Here is a 25,430-nt window from a genome sequence, read left to right as displayed (position 1 = left end):
AGATGCAGTGGTTGATATTGAGATAAAGGTGCAAATTCAAGCTGGTATAGTGAGAATGAATCAGTTAAAATATTTTTCCTCTTCTTCTTTTTTCTTTTCAATGAGAAATAATATTCACTCCCCAAAACTGAAAAGCAATAACCGTGTAATGCTACAGAGGCTTTTGCATTGGGTAATGTTCAAAGGGATCTGAACTAGGTAACCAGAGGTGAGGACAGAGAGGTGGAGCCATGAATTCAGCTATGAGTTTCCACTGTTAACCCTCAGTAGGAACTCAAAAGCTCCCTATCAGGGAAGACATTCTTAATCTGAATCCTCTACTGAGTTGGAGATGTGAATATAAAACAGTAGTATCTAATGCCCTCGCTTAAATGAAGACCCGATTTGTTTTATATCTATACCTCTTCAAAGGTACTATGAAGTCTCTATTTTGTCACTGCTGATATCATAGCTGGCATCTCGACTAGGAAAGGTCCAGTCTCTGAGGTTGCAGATAGTGGCTACAGGCCTGTGTACTAGTCAGCTTTGTGTTACTGCAACAAAATACTCCAGGCAGTAAAGAGCATGGAAAACAGCATAGCACACGCTCCATAGTGCCTGCTCCATAGCGCATGCTCATGGTCCAGGCCTTGGCTGTATCACCTCATGGTGGTTGGCAGTGGTGGCTGTGTGTGCAGGAGTGATCAAGGGATTACACTTCAAAGAGGTGCAGAGGGGAAGAGAAAGCAGAAAACCAGTGCCCCTCTCAAGGGCGTGCCCAGCTGGGACTTCCCACTAGGCCTCACTCTTCAAGGTCCACAGCACTTCTGGTCCTGTCCCACTGACCCTTAAATATAGACGTTCAGGGCACACTCAACCCTCAAAACACAGCAGGCCTGGATTCAGTCGATGGCTATATATATATATATATATATATATATATATATATATATATATATATATATATATATTGTCATGCACAGGTGTTTTGTTGATGTTTGAATTCTCTTCCAACACTTAAAAATGGGCTGATTTCTCATAAAAATCTAGATTTCCAGAAAACCTGGCAATACCACATTCACCTTTCTCATGCTGATGACATCTTGGGCCTGGAAAGTAGTTTCACTTCACTACTTTTTAGGAGCCTCTCTGCCCTGCTGTGCTCCATACATGGTGCCAAATCTCTGTCTTTCCCCTCTTCCCTCTTGTCCTCCTCCTCCTCCTTTTCCATCTCTGTCTCTTTCTCATTAAAACAATATACTAATCTAAAAAACAAAACAACCCTAGCTCCTAAGCATCGGGGTTTGAAATCCCTGACCTTGTTCTTGCTCCCTTGATAAATCCTAGATAAATGCTAGCTATATAGATGTATTAGGTTGAACCAAATAGAACTTGAACCACGTAAAATAATCTCATATTTTATGAGGTTCAAACCTAATGTAAACGTTCGTATTGCCATTGTGTGGATGAATCATATATTTGAAATTGATTAGTATCCTGATAATAATAGAAGTGCATGTTTACAAGTAGTCTTGGGTCTTAAGGAACATTTAATACTTGTCAATTTATTGCTTTCTTATTAGTAAACTAGTTTGAGAACATGCATATACATAAGGAGATATTCTCTTTTGGAGGGGAAGCAATTCACTCTATGGAAGGCATTTGATTATATTAGATGTAATCTTATTTTAGACTTCTTGCTATATTGTGATTTGGGGGCCGTTGTGGTTTAGAATGCCCAAATCTTTAACACTGATATTTATGTCACATATAAATGATGTGAAGAAAAATCCACCTAATCAACTTTCAGAGATCAGTATGACAGATAAACATACCCATTTTAAATTATTTTTTTCATTGTGATATTAAACTCAGGTACAAAAAACCACAAAAAAAACAGATAAACATACCCATTTAAAATTTTTTTTCATTGTGATATTAAACTCAGGTACCAAAAAACATGTATAGATTAATGAGTGATTATATCTTAGAGTTCAACATATTTCTTTACTCCATTTTCCTGCAAACTGGCATTTGGATCCAAAGGCTTGATCAAATGAAGGAGATTTGATCCCTTTTGCAATACTGGAGTGGGTAGTTTGTTTTTTTATCCTGAGGTATCTAGTGTCTGGGTATCTTTCTTTTATCTTAAAAATTATTAAAGCCTAATGCATATATTTGTCCATTCATTCGAGCTGAAAAATAGTAATATTATACTTCTATTATTTGGTATTTATTTGTTAAATACTTTAGTAGATGATTTCCATTGTATGCTACTTGGTTGCATCTTGAGAGTTTATTTAAGAAAAACATGATAAATGTTTGATTCTTCACGAGTTTTTCAAATTGAAATTTGTTCCTATGTCAACTTCAGAAATGACCTTTTGTTTTTATTTTAAATATCTCTATAAGTTAGTGTTATTAATGGATATTTGATGGATTTTCATTCATTACATTCTTATCTTTAAGTATGTTCAAATTGTCCTTCTTTTAGTTAGTTTTTTGCTGTTGGGACCAAAATATCTGACAATAACAACTTTAAATGGGGGGGGGATTTATTTTGGCCAATGGTTTCAGAGGTTCAGTCCATAGTTGGAGACCATAGCTCTGGGCTTGGAGGTGAGACCAAGCATCATGACAGAAGTGTGCGGCTGAGGAAGGAAGTTCAGAACATGACAACTAGGAGGCAAGGAGAGCTCTGCTCACCAGGGACAAAATATAAAACCCCAAAAGCATACTCCCAGTGACTGATTTCCTCCAGCCACAGCCTCCCTGCCTATGGTTACCACCTAATTAATTCATCAGTGGATTAATCCACTGGGTAGCTTTCATAATCTAATTATTTTACCCCTGAAAATACTTACATTGTCTCACACATGAGATTTTGGGGGACATCTCATATCTAGACCATCACCCACATCCTTGATCATAAGAGTCTGTCTTTTATTTTTTAACCTTTTTTTGTTCTAATTATACATGACAGTAGAATGCATTATATTAGATGTAAATCTTATTTTAGACTTCATTTACACATCATACATAAATGGAGAATAACTTCTCATTCTTCTGGTTTTACATGATGTAGAGTCACACTGGTTGTGTGATCATAATATGCACATAAGATAATAATGTCTGATTCATTCTACTATCATTTCTATTCCCATATCTCCTTCCCTACTTTCACTCCCCTCTGTCTAATCCAAAGTACCTCTATTCTTCCCTAGAAGCCCCGAGGTTTATTGTAAATGAGCATCTACACATTAGAAAAAACATTTGACCTTTGATTCTTGGCGATTGGCTTATTTCACTTAGCATGATATTCTTCAATTCCATCCATGTACCAGCAAATGCCATAATTTCATTCTTCTTTAAGGTTCAGTAATGTTCCATTCCATATATACCACAACTTCTTTATTCACTTGTCCATTGTAGGGCACCTAGTTTTGTTCCATAGCTTAGCTATTGTAAATTAAGCTGCTATAAACATTGATGAGGCTGTGTCACTGTAGTATGCTGATTTTAAGTCCTTTGTGTATATACCAAAGAGAGGGATAACTGGGTCAAATGGTGGTTCCATTTCAAGTTTTCTGAGTAATCTTCATACTGCTTTCCAGGGTGGTTGCAACAATTTGCAGTCCCACAAGCAATGTATGAGTGTACTTTTCCCCCCACATCCTCACCAACACTTGTTGTTTTTTATATTCTTGACAACTGCCATGCTAACTGGAGTGAGATGGAATCTCAATGTAGTTTTGATTTGCATTTCTATAATTGCTAGAGCTGTTGAACATATTTTTATATTATTTGTTGATTGTCCTTCTTCTGTGAGTGCCTATTCTCTTCCTTAGCTCATTTATTGATTGGGTTATTTGTGGCTTTTTCATGTTAAAAAATATAGGGTGGGAGTATAGGGGATTGAACTCGGGGCACTCGGCCACCATATCCTTAGTCCTATTTTGTATGTTATTTAGAGATAGGGTCTCACTGAGTTGCTTAGCATCTTGCGGTTGCTGAGGCTAGATTTGAACTAGCAATTTCCTGTCTCAGCCTCCTGAGCCACTGGGATTACAAACATGCACCATCATTTCCAGGTTCTTGTTAGGTTTTTTAAAATTTATATACCCTGGAATTTTTTTTTTTTTTAGTTGTAGTTGGACATGATATATTTATTTTTATTTATTTATTTTTATGTGGTGCTGAGGATCAAACCCAGTGCCTCACATGTGCTAGGCAAGCACTCTACCACTGAGCCACTACGCCACCCCCTTTCCTAGAGATTAATGCTCTACTTGAGGTACATGTGGTAAATACATGTTTGTATGTAGATGCTCCATTGTTTGGGCTTACATATTTATGATTGTTATGTCTTGTTCAGGTATAATTCCCTTAAGCAGTATGAAATGTCTTTCTTTGTTTCTTCTGATTAATGTTGGCTTGAAGTTCACTTTATCTGAAATGAGGATAGAAACCCCTGCTTGCTTACATGATCCGTATGATGATATGTTTTTTCCCATCCTTTCACCTTCAGTCTGCTGATGTCTTTGTCTGTGAGTGGAGTCTATTAGAGACAGCATACTGTTGGGTCTTGTTTTTTAATCCAATCTGCCAGTCTGTGTCTTTTGATTGATGGGTTTAGGCCATTAATGTTCAAGGTTCTTATTGATATATGATTTCCTGGTCATTTTATTTTATTTCTAATTTTTAATTTGAATTAGTTTCTCCTATGATTAACTGTTCCTTTAGTGTGGTTTATCCCTTGCTGGTCCCCCATGCCCCTTTTCTCAATTTATTTTCATGGAATATTTTGTTGAGAATATTATGAAGTGCAGGCTTTCTAGTTGTGAATTCTTTTAACTTTTGTTCATCATGGAAGGTTTTTATTTCATGTTAAAATCTGAAGCTTACTTTTAGTGGATATAGGATTTGGGGTTGGCATGCATTTTCTTTCAGAGCTTGGTATATGTTATTCTAGGACCTCCTAGCTTTGAGGGTCTGGGTTGAGAAATCAGGTGAGATCACCTGAATTGTTTCCTCTGTATATCTAATCTGATATTTTTCTCTCACAGCTTTTAAAATTCTATCCTTATTCTGTATGTTAGGCATTTATTATAGTGTGCACTGGGGTAGGTATGTTGTAATTTTGTACACTTGGGGTTCTATAAGCCTCTTGTATTTGATTTTCCATTTCATTCTTTAGGTTTGGGAAGTTTTTCTAATATTATTTCATTGAAATGATTGTGCATTCCCTATCTCTGTGCCTTCATCTATCCCAGTAAATCTTAAATTTGGTCTTCTCCTGTTATCCCCTAGTTCTTGGAAGTTCTATTCATGGTTTCTTAACATCTTCTGTCTTCAGGTCTGTTTCTAAGATTATATATTTTGTCTTCATTGCCTGAGGTTCTGTCTTCCAAGTAGTCTAGTCTGTTGGGGATGCTTTCAATTAAATTTTTAATTTGGTTTCTTTTTTCCTTCATTTGAGGATTTCTGCTTGTTGGGTTTTTGTTGTTGTTTTTGTTTGTTTGTTTATAGAATATCTGCCTTTTTATTGAAACAATCTTTCACTTCCTGTATTTCCTCTGTGATCTCATTTCTTATACAGCCCTCTACTTCGCAGGTCAGTTTATCTATGTACATTCTGAACTCCTCTGAGATTTCTTCCACTGTGGTGTCAATTGATTCTGTTATTGGAGTATCTTGGTTTGTTTAGAGCAATTTTTTCCTTTTTTTTTTCATGTTGTCTGTGTGTCTACTCATCTAACAATATGGATCTGAGGCAGTGGAGATTCTACCCTGTGGAATTATAGTGTCCCTGAAGGTTTCTAGTACCTGTTTAGGGGGGAACAAATAATAACAACAACCAATGCAAACTATATACAGCATTAAACCAAATAGTCTACAATGTTAATTATCACAGTAAACAGAAATTATATCAGCAGTTTTTGCCTATAATAAAAACAGCAAGTTTGAAAAGAGTTTACAGTTTTAAAAGGTAGACAGGGAGAAAACAGAGTGATATAGGATGTGATGATTATTAGGAAGGAGGAGAGAAGGTAGAAGTAAAGAATTAAAGGAAGAGTGAAAAGGAGAACAATAGAGATTGGCTGTTAGCTGAAGAAAACAGAGAATCAAGGAATATAGGTAGGTAAGAGAAAAATATATAAAAATGCTGCAGGCTGGACGGCGGGGGCCGCGTGAGCCTTGGCTCCGCTTCTGCCCGCTGCTGTTTTCACCTGCTGCCTTCCTGCTGGGCGCTTTCGCGGGTCGCTGTCAGTGCACGCTGGCTTGCGATCCTGCAATCCGGCTGAGCACAAAAACACAAGCCAGATGGAACTGAAACAAAGTTTTATTTTGTGAGAGGCCGTGTGCGTCCCCCTAACAAGCCAGTCCACACACACGTGTGTCCCTACCGGACACGGGGGGCTCCACTTCCCCCGGAACACCCTCCTACCATCCTTCCCCAACCAATGGGAACTCTCCGGGAGTCTTGTAACTTGAGTCCCCAAATGGGCCTAAGTGAACAGTAGGAGCCCAATTTCCATATGAATGTAATACTTTGCAGTGGCTCCTAGCATCTGCCCCCTTCTGTTTAATTAAGCAATGGCAATGTGGCTAGGAACCGTGCCTGGTAGGTTGTCCAATTTAACATGTGGTTCTTACCCGTCATGGGAGAACTGACTTTTACACGTCAGTTTCCTGTCTTAGGTTGAATCCACTGTAATCAGATCAACCCGTCACTGACTACCGGTCTAGCATAGCCATGCTTGTGGATAGGCCTAAGCACCAGTGGGGGGGTGAGGTTCTTGCCTCACCTCTGTTGGCCCCCAAATTTAACCTTGGTGCCAGTGGGGGGGTGAGGTTCTTGCCTCACCTCTGTTGGCCCCCAAGTTTTAGACCATCACTAGTAGAAGGGAGGAAGATACAGAAATGCCACGACATCAAGTCAATTGATGGCTCCTTAGGAAGAACAGTAACACTGGTGACACAGCAGCTAAGATATTTCAGCACTACCATAATTCACTGTATCAACAAATAGAGCACAATGCATACAGGTGATACATAGTTCAGGCAAGTTGTGTAAGCAGTTCAAAGTGGAGGAGTCTATCAATATGTCCATTTCCTCCCAAAGTAAATTAAGTCCTTGATTGAGCAGTTCAAAGTGGAGGAGTCTGTCATAAAAAGAGAATAATTTTTTTTTCAAAATTAAATATAAAAACAAAAGAATACAGACCAAAACTAAAATATAGTAATTAAGCATCTTAATTCAAAAGAAAACTAATCCATGAAAAATAACTGGCTCTAAAAATGCTAAAATGAGAAAAATAATATGAAAATGTGTAATTGTCCATGTACCATTAAAGTCACAATTTAAACAGAGAAAAATAATTTAAAAAAAAAAGAAAAGAAAAAAATGTTGATGCACAGTTAAAGAATTCTTTCCATTGGTGTTCAAAATATTCCCAGCTTCTCTTATCAGTTTGAGGTGGAGTCAACTGGAGCCTAATGCTCCACCCTCTGGATTGCTGGAGTGAGAGAGGTATTCCCATAGGCAGAGTTCCTGGAAGCAGGGGTTAGGCTTAGGTGGGCTCCAGACTCTTTGCTCCAGTCGGTCAGGAGATTTTAAATGAGTGCACCTCCAACATCAGTACTTGCTGGTCCACTCTGGAAGACTATACCCCAGGGATTCCCCCTGGGTTTCACTCATGTGCTGGCAAGCCAATTTTGAGTCCCCTACATCACCCGAGGACCCCATGTTCCTGGGTCTCCAGTTTAGTCTCCAAACAATCTCTCCCACCTGCACCTGTCTGAGTTCCAGGCCAGATGCATCTCTCCCAGCAGGTTCTGCAAGCAGTCTGAGTGGACAGGGAGGGGTAGAGCCAGGTGGGTTTCCTAGACCAGTTGTCCTCTGCATAAACCTTGCTCCATGTTTGATTTTCTCCTGGTCACTTAAGCACACTCTGTGTCATGCAGTGAGTGTTTACTGGGCCTGTATTTCAGGCCAAGCTGAGGTTTCCCATGAATCAGCTCCCTCAGTTGCCAGCCCCCATGATGCAGCTGCAAAAGTGGTTCCTTCCTTTATTCTCTACACACTGCCAGAGGTGGAGGCTGGCACCCTCAACCCCTGCACATGAATACTGGGCACTGTGTCCTTCAGATTTATTGGGCAATATAACTGGTCTCTAAACACTCTGTATGCAGACATGCCTTGGGCCTCCCAAAATTTGGGTTCCTTTAGTTCCCTTATCGCTCCACTATGTTCACAGAGGGACCACTCTGGCTGGTGCTTCCGGCTCAACCATGGCAGCAGCTATGCTGCTGGGGAGTTTTTCCTTATTTTATTCTATCCAACCTCCTGTATCCCTGGTCTACTTTGAAAGTTCAGTTTTAAATTCCAGTAAAGTCCCCCCACTCTTATTTTGTTGTTCACCCACTTTGCAGAGAAGCTGTCTGTCTGCTCTCTTGATTTCTCACCAGGGAGCAGCCAGGAACTTGCCTCCTTGATTCCACTATTTGTGGGTGGGGCAGGGGAAGGGAGGAACTCTTTAAAATGACTCCTGAGTCCATTTGAAATGAACCTTTCAATCCTCACTTGCTTCCCATCCATATATGATATGCCAAGATGTTTTGGGCTCCATGTTTCTTCTCAAAGGAGGGATCTCTGGATTCATGCATTCATGGATATTTGATGGGGTTGAATACACTGAAGCTCTTACCTTGATGTACGCACAGATTGTCCTTGTTTTAGTCTTTGTTTTTCAAAATAACCCCTTGTTTCTTGTAGTGGACTTACTTTATTCAAAACTGCATTCTGCATAGTAGGGGTGCTTGTTGATATTGAGTCAATGTTTCTAGACTTCTGCAGTAGAGAGAACTAAAACCGATATAACATAACCTTTCTGAACTAAACTTATTTTTTCCAATTCAATTTCAAGAACAGTGGATTATATTTAACTTTTCTGTATTACATCTGTATGTCCTTACATTGACACAAATGCTTGGTTCTCAAGGACACAGTAGGTGATAGAATATCTGAAGTTTACTTATTGGCTTTATCCCCTATTACTCTGAGAATAATAATAATAATAATAGGATAGACATCAATAATAATTATGAAAACATTTGTTTTTGCATATACTTTCCCTATTCTCCCTTAGTCTTGTCTTACCATTATGTTATTTCTATAACCTCAAAATGTGTAGCCCTTGAAAAATAAAATCTCTTTAGCCTGCTCTTAGTCTTAGTTCATTAAATTTATTATTCAGCGGTTAGCTATTAGGTCAGTGTGTCCTCTGGTCATTCTGAATATCTAAAGCTCATGTTCTCCTAGTTCTGGGGATCAGGGAAACAATAGCCCCTGATTGCTTGCAAATGAATCGCAGTCTGACTCTACTCTTTATATTTACAGTTAACTTTTGTTGACTATAAAATCCTTGAATTACATTTTCTGATCTAGAGTGTCTAAAATTAATTTATGCTAATTCCTTCTGGGAAAAAATGTTGCTATTGAAACCCTGATAATCATCTAATCCCCCCCATAAATCATATATTTCTTATCTACATGCCCTAAAGATCATATCAGCAAAGTGAATTACAATTGTAGTATACATAATCTGTTCTATTTCATTTTCTTCTTCAAGGATTGATGTTATTATCTGTGTGCTAGATTTTCATTGTCTAACTTTAATATTTGTCAAATCCACCCGAAACCTTTTTTATTCTTTCTTCATTTTTTTCCTACCTGTTGTATTTACTTTGTTTATCATTACCCTTTATTTTTAAGATTAATTCTTCCACTTAGATTCAATTTCTTCTTGAGTTATGCCATCTCAATTTGAGGTTTTCTCTTTCTGATTTTTATTGCTCCTTTACAACTGATATCATTTCCTTAACTGTTTAGTTTATTTTGAAATAAAAAGAAACCTGTAATTTTGATATATTTTTCTTACTTTTCTTGTGTACTTTTGTTCTACTATTTATTTATTTATTTATTTATTTATTTATTTATTTATTTTGGTACCAGGGATTGAACCACCCAGGAGCACTCAACCACTGAGCCACATCACCAGCTCCCTTTATTTTCTAATTTGAGACCGGGTCTTTCTAAGTTGCTTAGGGACTCACTAAGTTGCTGGGGCTAGCCTTGAACCTGAGATCCTCCTGCCTCAACCTCCCGAGTGTCTGGGATTACCAGTGTGCATCACCACACCCAGCTTTGATCCTTTATATGTGTGTTCTTGTTTGTGGGAATATCATCCTCTTTATATTTCATAAGGTATCTTTACAAGGGATTTTACCACAAGAAATATTTGTTGCTCACAGTGATTTGAGTTGTTTCCCAGCCCTCTAGAAGTTCAAATAGTTTTTCTAAATGTCACAGGTCTACTCCCTTTTACTTTTACTAGACCAGGCCTGAGCAAACTGCAGGCCATCTGTGGAACCAAGGCTAGGTTTGGTTTTTTTGTATTGGTGCCACCAAATAAGTATGGTTTCCCCATTTTGAAGAGTGGTATAGAAATGACCAGGAGTCAGTATGTGAGAGAGTCCATGTCATCTTCAAAAATAAATAGTTACTGTCTGGGGCCCTTTACAGAAGAGCTTGCCAGTCAAGACACAAACCCAAACCAGAGGCTTGTTTCCAGAGTTTTATTGCTTTCTCTTTCTTCTACTTCCATCTGGACTTTCTCCTCTTTCCACTCCTGTTACTTTGTTCCTGCTCAGATTTTACTTCTGTTTCTAGTAGTTTTCCTACAGTTTTTGCACTGTCAGGAGAGAAGAATTTATAGGTCAGTTTCAAGTGTTTATCTTTGCTGTTCTCAAACTGTTCTGCTGAATTTGCCAGAATTACCTCCCTGTTATTTTAGGATTATCCTGTTTTCAGGTTTGATGCTCGACTTCTATTTCTTTTACACAGATTCAGAAAACTGGGAGAGGCAGAACTGTCCCTGGGTTGCTCATACCCACTTTCTTCTGGGGGCTTGGGGACATACCTCCTCACCTAGTTTTGTTATCAGCATGGGACTTCCTCTGGTTTTCTCTCTAGTCTTTCCCAGGCTTTCATAGAGGAATCAGGGAGGCCGACTACCTCCATCCATCACTGCCACGTTCTTCCCAGAGTCCAACAGCCTCATTTTCAAACAACAATTTACTTAATAGATTATATTAAACTTGTTTTCAGGAAAATGTTTACCCTGCGTACTCAGTACACTAAATAAATCAACATGTTCACGTTGTTTTCGTTTCTCTCTAGAGTCCAGTTCACATTATGTAATCTCCCTAAAAGCTTTTAACAATGCCGGAGAAGGCGTGCCTCTGTATGAAAGCGCCACCACCAGATCCATCACAGGTGAGCCGAAACCTTGAATCCCCAGGTGACAAGGTAGGCAGTGTAATGGGTGGCAAAGAAAGGGACAATGGAGCAAAATAAAACAAAAGGTAAACAAAGGGGGGGCGGACTTTAAAAATGTATTATGTAGCTATCTCCTGAGTCTTCTATGTGTGTGTGGTTCGTGAGTGCACACATGTGCACATGAGATTTTTGATTCATTGGTTTTCACAATTAACAGGGAGGACAGTGTAGACATTGGTATGTGGACATAGAGGGTATAGTCCCCTCCCTTTCTGTCATTCCAATAGCATCACAGTTTTGAGCCTGATAGGAGTCTTCATTCTCCTGGGTACCATGTCTCAAACTATGGCTATTTAGGAAAGAACATTCCTGATAAGAGGCTGCCAGAGGCTCAGATGGACACTTTTCTTCTCTGCGGAGACCTTCAAGCTAAGATGACAAGCGCCAGCTAATCTCCCGGGGCTGGTTTGGACTAGGTTGAGTCACACAGGTGACTTCTTCCTGAGGTGGGCCTGCATCTCATCCCAGCGGTGCTGGGGCTCTGGATATGAAAGGGATTGGCTGATTCCAGGGCTTGTCACCTCTAGAATAGTGATATGAGTTGGGTTCTGAAGGCAGCAAGCAAGAGCCAAACGTTTGGAGAAAAACTGAAAAACTGAGACAGGCACAGAGAAGAAGGTGAGATCTCAGCCCTTTATGGAAGCTGTTTGTTAGTGAGACTGAGCTCACTCCAAAGTAGAATGAGCACAGGTTGTTGGGGCTGTTCATAGCTCCTGGAAAACTCAGTTCACCACTCCCTCCAATAGATTTATGGGTGAAACCCGGATGTGAAGCAGGAGTTTCATCTGATTAAGTCACACACGTTGAGCCTATCCCTTCCTGTCCCATGCACCTCAGGCCTTATTAACTTGTCAGCTGTTTTGATCTTCATGAATAGAAAGGATCTGAGTCAGCAAGCAGAAGAGAGCCCAAATAGTGCCTAGATTGGGAAGTTCAGATGGGTAGGAATGCTTAGAAATTGAGCCATGGGATCCTGTGGCTTCTGCTCCTGCCCACATTTACGTACACCTTCTGCAGTTGGTTTTTCCCTTCCCACAAACTCCATGCATAGGCTGCCTCGTGAACACAGTTGTTATATGAATGGATAGTTGTTTGTGTTGGTTCCTGGAACTTTATTGATCACTTTATTGATTTCAGCGAGATGTTCTTATAAGGAACAGTTGTTATTCCAGTCTCTCTGAGTTTTTGGACTTTACTTTCAAGGTCTGAGATATGCCCAAAGTGGGTTTCAAATTTTGGGATCCATGTCAATATATTCCTTGATCTTTGAAGGATATATATAGATATCACTAAAGATATATATATCTTTAGTGATATCATCAAAGGGGCTTATGATTTCTCAAGAAGGGTAAATAAGAAGCATTGCCCTAGAGAATATTTACTATCAAATGTGTTGTATTCAGAATCAGAAAGATGAAGCAAATTGAGAAGTAGAATGAAAATTAAGGGACAGCATGATGGGTAGGATTTTCACTTCCCTTTTTTCACACCCCCCCCCAATTCTCTTGCTCTGCTAGAAGCAGAGTTTTGGGGAGATGTCAGGCTACTCTGACTCTCCCAGTGTTTCCATGTTTTCACTTACTGAGACTCCTTCTGGTCTCTGCTAAAGATGTGACATGGTGGCTTTGAGTTGTGATCAGGCTGTTCAAAATTATACTGAGACCAGTCATTCAAGGCTCTCTTCTTTTATTAAAACTAAAGACCATAAGGATGGACCATGAAGGAACATGTAAAACTCAGTTTTCCAAGAGAAAGTAAATAGGTGTAAAGTTTGTAGAGATCAAATAAACTAGAGCGAAGTTGCTCAAAAGACCACGTGAGACATTGTCGACTTCTGTTTAACATTTGCCGTCATTCTTTAATTTTCAACATGTGCCATTTCCAGAGTGGTATCTAAAACACCAGTGATCCATAAGACAATCTTTTCTCTGATATGACTCTAATCCTAATGGATCAGAAATGAAGCGATAACGAAGTTGGAAATTACATGAGTTTTCTTGTGAAAGAAAACCCGGTAACAGGTTGGAAAGGTCTGTTTGCAGCTCGCCCTTCCCAAAGGAAAAGAATACCCCTTCCCTAGAAGTGGAAGAATTATCTTGTTATGTTTCCTCACATCATGAGGAACAAAGGACAAATAAACGGAATCAAAGGTTAAGGTTCTGGGAGAAACTCTATCAATAAATGTGTTGTAGAGTCTCATGGTGCTACGTAAAAGACATGCTGTCTTTGAGCTTCTACAGAATATTCCCTGGAGCTGCCTTGGAAAAAGGCCAGCATGAAGTAAATACAAAGTATATCAAAGGCAATAAAAGCATCAAGCTAAAGTAAGCATTAGGCTCTGGAGTTTTCTACACGTATGTGCTCATAGATGTGGGTGAGCTCTGGAGCCTCATCTCAGGCAGAAAACATCCATGTTCAAGCGGCTGAAAGTTCCAACTGGCCAAGTGCAATAAGAGTTTAATTTTTGCCATAAAGTCTTTTATTTCTTCATGTTGCAAAACAAGACATTTTGAACCTGGAGAAGGGAGGAAGGCAAATGAAAATTAGGGAAATAATTAAATATGTAGCCTGAATTTATTTTCAATTGCTTTACCATGTTTAGATGAAGTCCAATGTAAAGATATAAAGTCATGTTATTATTTTTAAAGTTAATTTTGAGCTTGAGAATAATGACTGAAAAATTCCTGAGCTCCGGGTTCATACCAAAACATCTATTAGGAAGTGACTTGATTTTTTTTCTTTGCAAAAGGATTGAGGCAATATAGATTTGTTCTTTTGCATGTGGTCACTAAGAGTCAGTACATATAAGGTGCCCAGGGAGAGGAAGGAAACAAATAAACAGACCTGGAAAAGAGTAATTTAGCAGCAAAAGAGTGTTTTAAATTCAATTACTCAAGTAGTTTCTGATAACAGAGGAAAAAGACTCTTGCAATGTGTGTAAAATATATTTATAGTAATTGTTGCTATCCATGAATGTTCTGTTTTGTTGGAAATGCTGTGTGATTGCTCTACCCAGTTTGGTAGGCATGAGGCCCTGGTATCCCCTGAACCCTTGACATCGTCTAGCATAACACAAGAAGTGAATTTTAAAAATTTTAAATTTATTTTTACTTAATTTAAACATAAGTAGTCCATGTAACTAGTGGTTATTGTATTAGTACAGCTCTAGAGGAAGTCCTGAGTAGAATGAAAGTCTCACCTGAAAAAGCAATTGTTCCTCTGTAATAGCAAAGAAACTTGGCCAAGAATAGAAATGTCTGGATTATTTAAGTTCATAGAGAAATATCAACGGATAGTATTGCTTGATATCTGAGAGAATATTCTGAAACACACTAACTAAAGAAAAGTTAATAACAATAATCATGATACTATATTCTAAAATTGGAAATAAGGATGGAATCTTACCATTTATTTAAATAGAATTGCTACATGTCCAAATCTTACATGTAGCACCAACGAAAGACGGCTGAGTTAATAAATGTTTACCAACAAAACCAGATTAAACAAAGGGAAGAGGGTAGCCCTGTACTACGAATAGGTCAGACAAGGATTTAGAGGTTAGAATACTTCCCCCCTCATAAAATTCTTATGAAGGTAGCCAAGAATACATAAAAGCAAGGCAGGGCCTACTTTAGTTTGGCAAAGACATCTTTACTGCTCTATGGTCAAGATGAAGGATTCCGATCCTCATGGAGCCTTGTGCTTCTGTTCCCAATTCCTCATTCCATCAATCCATTTGGGAGCCCATAATAGAAAAATTCCTCAAAGGAAATGGGGAAATCCTGGGCTCTTGTCATTAAATTTTTAAACTTACATCTCTTCCTTTCTCTCTTTTCTCTTTCTCTCTCTCCTTTTGTTCTCTTTTTGTTTTCTGTTTTGTATTTTGCTCCAACCACCACAGACCAGTAAACTACTAAATAATTCATTGGAAAATACCGTGATGAATAGGGGATAGGGATTTGAAGTGCAGTGGCCAAACTGAAGTAATCATCAGGGCCTGCCACCAGCTGCTCAGCTTTGAACTAGGCTGTTTAAAAAAATAAGCTCTGTCTGCTACTGCAGAAGCTATATTTTAGAAGGTCTCATCTTAGATATATGGCACCACGATACACCTCCCATGACAGCTATGCTGTCTTTGCTGTGGTTGTTGTTGTTATGGAGAATTCATAGTCCATACTATAAGGTTAATTTTTTAAAATGTAAGTGTATTAAGTGGAAGTTAAAATGCTCAAAATCATGACTGTTGCCACTGTGATTGTAATCTCCCCAGCCATGATAACTGCAAGGATTTTTTTTTGGGGGGGGCATCATTATTAAAATACACATGGCATTCTGTAGACTCCCATTATATTATGGATCAAAGCACATGCATCTCTCAGTGCAGATCTCATCAATCTGTAGGTAATTTTGTCTTCCCATCCAAAAATGTGAAGTCTTTCCACTGAGCTTGAAAGTTCAGAACAAGGAATGTATAATATTGGAATGCCTGCCAAGACTAAAAACTGAGCTAATTACTTGGGGAGAATGTGGGTAATGTTGACACGTCTACGGTTTCTTTAAGGATTGCATTCTTAGAAAACCTGCTGGCACTAGCTGCTTTCTAAAACCTAATTATCCAACATAAATTGACTCAGGTGACCACATATATGTGGTCACTCTGGCTTTGTGTAGTCACAACCATACAGGTTGGTCTGGCTAGTGGGGGGCTTTGTTCTTTGTTTAGTTTCTTGCCTAAACAATATTTATGTAGATGTAAGGTAAAGAATAGTGAAAGTGTCATAGAAATCTAAATCAACTTAGACAAAAAGAAGAAAAAAAATCTGAGGAGTTTGATAGGCACTTGTTTTCTTTGTGGGAGAAAATAAGCCAGAAACATCATTTTATCTTGTTATTTTAAGTTCTCTATTTAATAAATCAATAAATGCTATGAAAGATCTTGAAAAAGCAGTGCGCAATATTCTAACAAAAGTGGACTTTTATAATAAATAACCAGCAGGGATAGTCAAATGGATTAAAAAGTACCCTAAGAAAATTAGCAAAGAATAGGAAATGTCATTTTGATTACATAACGGTGCTGTTCTAATGTGTTTTCTGATGGAATTAATTGCATTTTTTTCTGTTCTTCTCATGTTCCCTTTCATCATTATTGCCATGCATTTAACTCATTGTGATGTGTTGCCACTGATATTTATTTTTAAACGCTTTTATTTGTGTATTTATTTGTTTGTTTCATTTGGTGGGTTTTCTAACCCAGACCCCACTGACCCAGTTGATTATTATCCTTTGCTTGATGATTTCCCCACCTCGGTCCCAGATGTCTCCACCCCCATGCTCCCACCAGTAGGTGTACAGGCTGTGGCTCTGACCCACGAGGCCGTGAGGGTCAGCTGGGCAGACAACTCTGTCCCCAAGAACCAAAAAACATCTGAGGTGCGTCTTTACACTGTCCGGTGGAGGACCAGCTTTTCTGCAAGTGCCAAGTACAAGGTGAAGTTCTGATTGCATGAAATTTAAAATGAACTGTCGTTTATTTGATACATTTTTAAAAAATGCTTCTTAAAAATATCATAAATCATTTTGCTGCTGTAATACCTGGAAAAAGAAAACATTTTAATAACTTAACATCTAAAATTAGTATGGAATAATTAGGTCTTGGAAACAAATCTAAAGTAAGACAGGAAAGCATCCAAGAGCTGCAAACTGCTGTTTGAAGTGCGCCAGATGCTTGGTTTGTCTCAATAATTGGATTCTGTACAGGGGAGTGTCATTTTCCTTTGAAAATAGCAGAATTCCAGGAATTTTTTCCTGGGTAGATTTTGGTATTTTTTTCCTCTTCATTTAGAATCTAGGTGACGTCAAAGGCAGCCCTGCTAATGTCACAGAGACCCATCCTACAGAGCATGTAACTGGGACTAGATAACATGAAGGTATTTTTATAACATCCTTAGAGAGCACTCTAAGCCATTAACATCGACTTTCTTGTTTAGCTTTGAAAACATCCTCCTGTGGTAGAAGAAAACCTCTCAAACTGAGAGGAAGGCACCAGCCTTGCTCTCGTTCTCATCACTGAGTTGTCTGACAATCTCCTAAGAGCTCCTTAGGGATGTGAGGCACTGTCATTACCACTTTCAAATCTCAGCCAGGAAACCTCAGAAACTCTAACAGAGTTAGGTATTTATGGAGACAATCATGTTACCGCCTAAACCTGTCACAGGGTTCGCATGTATAGACAGTATACAAGTGTAAACAATAAATGAGAGGACTAGCAAATGATTATCAGGCACCTCTGTGTATCTGTAATGGCTCTAGGTCATGGAGACTCTTTATCTTAAATAATAAAAGTATGTTTTAGTTGTTCTCACTTAACATATTACATATCATTTTGGAATGAGTTATGCACTCAGCTCCATGGATATACTTACTTGAAAGAATTCTTAACTCATTTCAAGTGAGATAATATATGAAAACACATTTAAAGCTTAGTGCCTTATAAGATGCCGATTAGAGATGAAAAAAGGAAGCTTTGAAAATAAGAACATAAATGTCACACAGCAACTAAGGAATCAAGTGGCTCAAGCCTGGCCCTCCAGTTTCTTCATACCCCCTTTTATCTCTGCTCTTTGTCAACCTACTTTGGTAGCACTCTGGGAGAATTTCAATCTTCTATCCACTGGTGCCTCTACTGAGCTACCATCTCCCTTAATCCAGCTTCAAGATGGAAGTGATTTAAGGGGAATGAAAGTGTCCCTTGGGAACTTATGACTCCAACCCTGGAGATAATAGCGAAATCCCACTAATAATTCTCTAAGCCTGCCTCTCTCTTCCTGTAGACATGTGGGATCTGCCTCTAGTATCTTTCCATTTTTAAATGCCATAAAATTCACACTTTATCATAAATCAATTTTTACTTGAAACCATTTAAAAAGCAGCATTCTTTGGTACTGCTGCCCTGCTAGACCAGGTACTGGAAAAAAACACCTCAGGAAACTCCAGATATTATCATTGATATAAGATACATTGTAAGTATCCTTTCTGTCCCCTACCAGTGTTAAGATTTAAGACAAAATAGAACCACAAATAAAGATAATATTGTTATAAAGGACAACCAAAAAAAACATGAGCATATTAAGAAAATCATTTCATGTATAAATCACCCATTGTAAATTTTATGTTTGAAAGAGAACTTTTCCCACTTTAAAATTTTTATGCTCATAATTGCTGTATTTTGTAGACACCTTTATTTCCCAGAATGGCCATGGCTACTTTGACAGAATGTGAAATGTTCTAAAAGACAATGACTGTTTTCTGCAGAACATTTTTGAGCTCCAGAATGTCTTGAGGCAAATGAATTTAGTTGAATGTTTAGCTCAGAAGCCTTGAAATTATTCTCACAGACAATGTCTGTAAAGTGAGATCCCAAACTCCATCATCTTTTCTGACATAAGACTTTAAATGACTAAAATACCCTCCCCTTCACACACACACACACACACACACACACACACAGACACACACAGACACACACACACACAGAGAGAGAGAGAGAGACTCCACTTTACATCCTGAGGTGAGGAGGTTTAGAATAAATTTTACAGATAGTGATAATAGAAGCTTTGATTTGCACTTTGGGCTTTTGAAACCAGACTTGTCTGTTACTTCCTCTCTTTACCCACTGTAGCTTGAAAAGGCAGGCAAGACATATACAAAATAGAAAATACATGGAGTCAAATGATCTGGGCTCAAGAGTTGGCTTCGCAATGTCTTGTCATGTCAGGTAATTTTTTGCATCTATAGGATAGGAATATTCCCATCTCCTTTAAAAAAATAAGTAAGATTCTTCATATTTAAGTATATTTGTGTTTCTTTATGAAGACACAGGTAAGGGGTATAACATGAAAAATTTCCTGGATGAAGTAGAGCTAAACCCAGATGAACAGATGGCATCACCCTGGCTTCTCCCACAGGAGGACCTTTATCCATCATTTAGTCCCAGAGCAAGCCACCCCGCTGACAGGCATATTTAAATCGTCCAAAACACCAAATTGACTTTCCTGATTAAAGGGAGGAATTTTCTGTAATTTTTTTCTACCAAAGTTACTAATCACATGCTCTTTTACATGACTCTCCATTCAAAATATACATGCATGGACATTAGACCGGTACTTATCAGATAATACTAAAAATGTTTCAGGAAATAGAGCAGGGCACAGACAGTTGTGTAAGACTCAATCATATTCCTCAAGATACAACTCAACACTTTCCTAAAATTATATACATAACATAGATGATGCATAAAATATTATAGCTGACATTTAGCAAATGCTTTCTCTGGGCCAGGCACCGTTTGACATGACTTATTTCACACTTTAAATACTTCCATGCATTCAGTGCCCTGGTAATCTCCATTTTGCAGATGAGGAAACAGACTCAGAGAGGCACTTCCCTGGTGTTCCATATCCACAAAATCAACTGACCATGATTTTCCAAAGTATTTCTAGTCTTAGTGAAAGAAGTCAAGCAGTAGCCTTCTATGAGTTTCCAGACAGCCCTGAGTAAATGCATGGTATTTATAGAATGCTCTGTCACTCCAGAACATAAATAAGTTATATAATTACATTGCTTCATGGGCTCCTAAATGCCAGTGGTACCCATAGACTCTGGTGTTAAATATTTCTCATTGTCCCATTTCCTGTTCTTATTTGTGTTCCTGATTCTCAGAGGTGTTATATAGGCTATGTGGGAGGGAAATATTGAAAGTTGTACATCAACATGTCACACACTAGCTACCCACTTTGTTTTATTGGATAGAATTCCATCTTCCTGATTATACCAAGTATTTTTACATTTATTTAGGATACATAGTTTTATAGCTGTTTTTAAGAAGAGCTTCTGATAAATGTTTCTGAGTCCATCCCTTTAATAGGATGGATGGGCACGTCATCGAAATGTTATTAGTGCAGTTAAATATTTATTCGGTGTTGTAACAAAATGTAGGATTTTCATAGCCATAACCCAAGACAGATTCACAGTAGGATAAAAAAAGATTTACCATACAATACTAGTAAGGTAGAAGTGGTTGTGACATCTCCCTATGGGGAAAAAGACTTTTTCCTTGATTTCAAGACAAAGATATATAACAAAAATAATAAATATAAAAGTAGAAGTGAGTATGTTTGGAAGAAGACCAAGAGCTAAATATCAAGCATAGTGGATATTTAAAAGGCATAAATAGTTTTGAATGTGCCTGATCATCTGGAAAATATTCTTTAACCTGGAAGACTAACATGTTTTTCTTCATTACCATTTTGATGTTTAGAGTAAGCAATAAAGACATAATTTAATTAATTTACTTTCTACTAAAATAACTCAAGTTTGCTGTTTAAAAGGCAAAGAATGGATAGAGAAGACTTAAGTAGACAAACATGGCATTGCACACCAATGCAATCCTTTAGTGTTTATCCAATTTGGTGTCCCTGTCCTGATCAATTGCTGCAGTTACGTACATAAATGTTGCTTTAATGTGAAATGTGCACAAAGAAAGTAAATTACATGGCACAACACTGCTTTTGCTCTATTTTCTTTATAAGATCGAAATGGATTGTGGAAGCACTAAAAGTTTCTACCTTAAAGTCTGTTCTAAAGATACAATATGCATTAGAAGTCTAGTAAATTAACCTTGTTACCAGTGGACAATGACAATGATGATCTATCTAAAATATTTGACTCTAACCTCTCCAAATCCCCAGATTTCAATAAAAATAAATTTAAGCTCAGGGCAGAAAACTTCCAAAACTAGAGTTTACAGAAGGAAGTAGAATTTGTCCTGCCAATCCTATTGCCTCACTCAGGAAAATCTATCTACTAAGTGCCCTTTGAAGAACATAATACCTAATTTTTATTGATCACGTTTTAGATGTGTAATCAGCTTGTGTAAACTGCTTGACAGAAAAGAAGTAGAATACATCATTGCTGTATAATCTTTTGCTGTTTTGAAATAGATTCAGGGTAGTGGGATTTGTGGACTTTTTCGATAGTCTTTTTACATGTCTTGATTTACGAGGTTGATAAGAGGTCTTTTTTTTTTCCTCTTTGCTTCTTTCCTACTTGTATAGTCAGAAGACACAACATCTCTCAGCTATACAGCAACAGGCCTCAAACCAAACACAATGTATGAGTTTTCTGTCATGGTAACAAAAAACAGAAGGTCAAGCACATGGAGCATGACTGCGCATGCCACCACCTATGAAGCAGGTATGTGAAGAAACTGTGGCCTCAAAATGTCTCCTTCTGACACCTGAAGGTGGTGTGTGAATCAAAACGTAGGCACCCTGTGGATTCTCAATTACACCTTGTCCTACATGAAATATTTTATCCTTTATAGTTTGTAGCACATTTATAGCTAATTGTATACTCCCTACCCTAGGAGAGATGAAGATAAATTTCCAATAGATTAGATAAACTGGTTGGCTGTCTAGTATGTGGCTTCTTGGTGGTGTTAGCTCAGCAGATCTGAATATGAATCTTCAATACATTTAAACGAAGAACAGAAACCCATCCATTGAACAGTTGTGTCTTTGAACCATCATCATGGTAGCTATTTGGAAAGAGATTAAATACAAAATAATCACAACTGTATTTTCACTCCAATGAACCACAGCTGGATAGAGGAAGAAGTGTCCTGATGGCCTCGTTCACTCTTTGGAAATGGGACAACATCATGGAACAAGATTATGCAATTTACTATAGATTTTGCCAGCTACATTTACTATGGATCATAAATGTAGTGTTTATAATTTTTAAAAGGAATGTAACATACTTTGGCATTGGTGATTCACACAAATCCAACATCTGAAAAATATATGCTTTTTAATTGGGTTTAATTGTTTTCTTGATATTATAGATGTGGGCAAACTATATGACAGATTTTGAAAATATAAAAATATTATGCCAGTCAAGCTTTTCTCGGAATAAGTTGAGTTTTGTTTTTCATTAGAATTTGTCCTATGGTGTTGCAGTTCTAATTTTTATTTCAGACTACTACCTTAACTGTTAGAGCTCCACTGTGAAGGTATTTATGTTTGTGGGTCCTTCTTTGTATAAGAAGTTTTCCAGTCCATATAATTTAATGTTAACATCCTCCTCCTCTTCTAGCCCACATGTTCTACATGAATAGCTCATCCTCTCAGAATTCTGCCCTGGGTGCCAGTGTTCACAGCATCTTTGGAAGAATAAGACCAGCTGAATGAGTGCTGTGCTCCGGGCTTTATTGGGAGATGAGAAAGGACCTTTCCTTGCATTAACTTGAAAGGAGATGAATGTAGTTAAATTTAAATGAGTAAAAAGAATCTGATCTTCCCTGACTAGAAGGAGTGCAACTTCAACTTAATGCACAAAAATTCATTCACTTTCCCTTTCATAAACAAAGTGTGCGCCAACATCTGACTTGCTAAATGCATCCTGTTGATTTCTCATCTCCTTCCTGGCCTTGTGGGGAGGCCCATGGTGAAACATGTTGCTGGCAAAAAAATATATATGAGCTTTCAGAAATGTGCTTAGTAGAAAGGATGATTGTCAAATCAGATAATGATCAGGACAGAGGTGTGAATCGCACGCGGATGAGATCCCGGGATGATGATGGGAAGCAAGAAGTAATTCACAGGTGCCTGCAGGTTTTAGAACTGTGAGGAGAAAGGGGAATGAAATGACTCTAGGGTTTCTTTTTAATTCATCAGTAACACAAGGACTGAATGGGGCCACACCGTTAGGTGCTGAAATAGTTCATGAATAAGAGTGGCTGGCAAAATTTTTCAAGTAAAAGATTTCATTCTGCCCAGATGGTGCATCCTTTATCTTATTTTGATTAAGCAAATGGGAAATAACCGGAAGGATACCTGAACTAATCAGGCCTGGGAAAAGGACAGGAGCCAGCATTACTCTCAGTCTTAGAAATGAGGAATTGTTGGTCTGTCCTTGCCAAGTACCACAGTGGCTTCATTTCACTCTTCTCCTTCCTTGGATCCAGAATCCACTTTTTCAGAAGAGAGAAGCTAAGTGGCCTATCTTAAGACAGGTCATCACCTAGCTAACCACAGGATAGGACGAATTCACCTTGAAGTTTCCAACTGATGTTACTACCTTGCTCATGACACAGATAAGAACTTGTTTGCCAAGGGAAAAGTTTCTCTTTCAGGGAGGAGAGCAGATGGGTTACCAGGCAGACCAAGTAACAATACCCAATACAGTTCCCTTGGCTGAAATCTTTCCAAATTTTGAATGTTACTCTCCATTTGTGCACTTCATGAAGAATTTCAAATGTGAGGAAAATTGTTTAAGAGACAAAAATAACAGAGGGCACTGCTTGTCTAGTAGGACAAGATATTAATTATGGGTTTTCTAACAGTATTCGTTTGTAATTGTCAGCCTCTGAGATTAAGGCACTCATCACAAAAGGCAGAGAATGTAGTCTGTATCTTTGACAAGAGTAATAATCCAACAAGAAGACAAACATTTTGAAAATAACCTGAAGTAACTCAAGAAATACAATCCCAAAATTTTGGGCAAATTGAAATCAGAGCAAATAGATTGAAAATACAGATTCTGTCTGGAGAAATAAAAAAAAGGTTTCACAAATCAAAGGTTGCATAGCTGTGTCCTGTGTGGATCAATGGTACCCATTACAGGGACTTGAAAAGGAAAGAAACAAGATGTGCAAAGATAACCAAGCAGGTGTCAGAAAGATGATGTGTTTCAAAGACAGTTCTGAATGGCTCAAAATGACTGGATCATGGTGTCATGGGACAAGAGGGGAAATGAAGCTATAAACAAAGCATAAATCCTATAGGGTGATGTTTAATTATTTATTTATTTAGACTTATCCCAGAGAGTTTGGGTAGTCAAAGAAGAATTTCTGTTTTTTCAACATATATTATAATTTTTAATTGAAAAAGAACAATTGCATATGTTTAGGATATTTAAGGTATTTTGATTTATGTATATTTTATAAATCAAATTATAAAATTTGATTTATGTATATATTTTGATTTATGTGTATATTATAAATTTATGTATAAATTAAGCTAATTTACCTGTCCATCACCTTACCAACTTATCATTCTTTTGTGGTAAGAGTATTGAGAACTTACCCTTTGAGGAATTTTGAATCACACAATACATTATTCTTAATGATGGTCACCATGCAGTGAAATAGATCACTAAAACTCACTGCCCCGGTGAATTTTGTTGTACACTGTAGTCTTCCCTACCATTCCCTCTATCCTGCCTCTGGGAACCATGTTCCTGGAGCAGGCCAAAGTTGTACTACTTGGGTAAGTAGGGATCTTTGAAGTTAAAGCCATATTCTTTTACAAATATTAAGAAATAATATGCAGTTCATATGATAATTCTAAACATTTGAGTCATTTATCCTAATACCAAAATTTCTATTCACCAGCCTACACAAAGTTTGATGGAAAAGAATTTGCACAGTTTAGTTGTTAGGTGACTTGTTTAAATAAGCAACTCTTCAATGTATTATTTTGGTTGCTAAAGTTAAGGAGTTAGTTTATGTTTCATCAAATACCATAACAGATTGAGTAAAATAATCTATTCATCATCATTTGTCTTCTAAATTATACATCAATTTGAATTTTAACACAGTTAAGAAAAAGTCTATTTTGACTAGTTAAAAGGACATACCTATTAATTTCTTCTATGATTATGAAATATTTTTTATACCTGTTATAATAATCTAGGTCAATTTCTGACTCTATATTATCTTTCTAATCATGGCCTAGAAAATAAGTCAAATGAACTCTTTACAGCAGGATGCTATCTTCTTTAAGACAGCATGGCCTCTGGTATTTTGCTATACCAAATCTGCTTTTCTTACAATACTGACCCTGATATGATATTGTATGCATGCAAACCTTTACCATTACACTTGACTTCTGCTTTCTTCTCTTATTCCTCTCTTTTCTTTCTTCATTCTGGTCATTCTCTTCCTCATCCCCTTCTTCTATTTCTTTCCCTCTTCTTTTGTGTCTTCTAC

At 37.7% G+C, this 25,430-nt stretch overlaps 1 protein-coding gene across 7 annotated transcripts in view; it reads left to right on the top strand.

The window, feature by feature from the left end:
- Dcc (DCC netrin 1 receptor) overlaps nucleotides 1-25,430 on the top strand; it is a 1,068,266-nt gene that overhangs the window by 933,700 nt on the left and 109,136 nt on the right. For 6 of the 7 annotated variants that reach the window (XM_040273028.2, XM_040273020.2, XM_021725006.3 and 3 more), the window contains exons 16-18: nucleotides 11,225-11,320; nucleotides 16,638-16,870; nucleotides 21,496-21,634. In XM_040273028.2, coding sequence (XP_040128962.1) covers nucleotides 11,225-11,320; nucleotides 16,638-16,870; nucleotides 21,496-21,634 — 468 coding nt within the window. The remainder of the gene's footprint in view (nucleotides 1-11,224; nucleotides 11,321-16,637; nucleotides 16,871-21,495; nucleotides 21,635-25,430) is intronic. The other variant, XM_021725007.3, reaches the window with a different exon arrangement.

Source organism: Ictidomys tridecemlineatus, chromosome 13 (assembly GCF_052094955.1).
Source record: "Ictidomys tridecemlineatus isolate mIctTri1 chromosome 13, mIctTri1.hap1, whole genome shotgun sequence".
Classification (NCBI taxonomy): Eukaryota; Metazoa; Chordata; class Mammalia; order Rodentia; family Sciuridae; genus Ictidomys; species Ictidomys tridecemlineatus.
The sequence above is the reverse complement of the archived record's forward strand: the minus strand, read 5'-3'. Positions and strand labels throughout refer to the sequence as shown.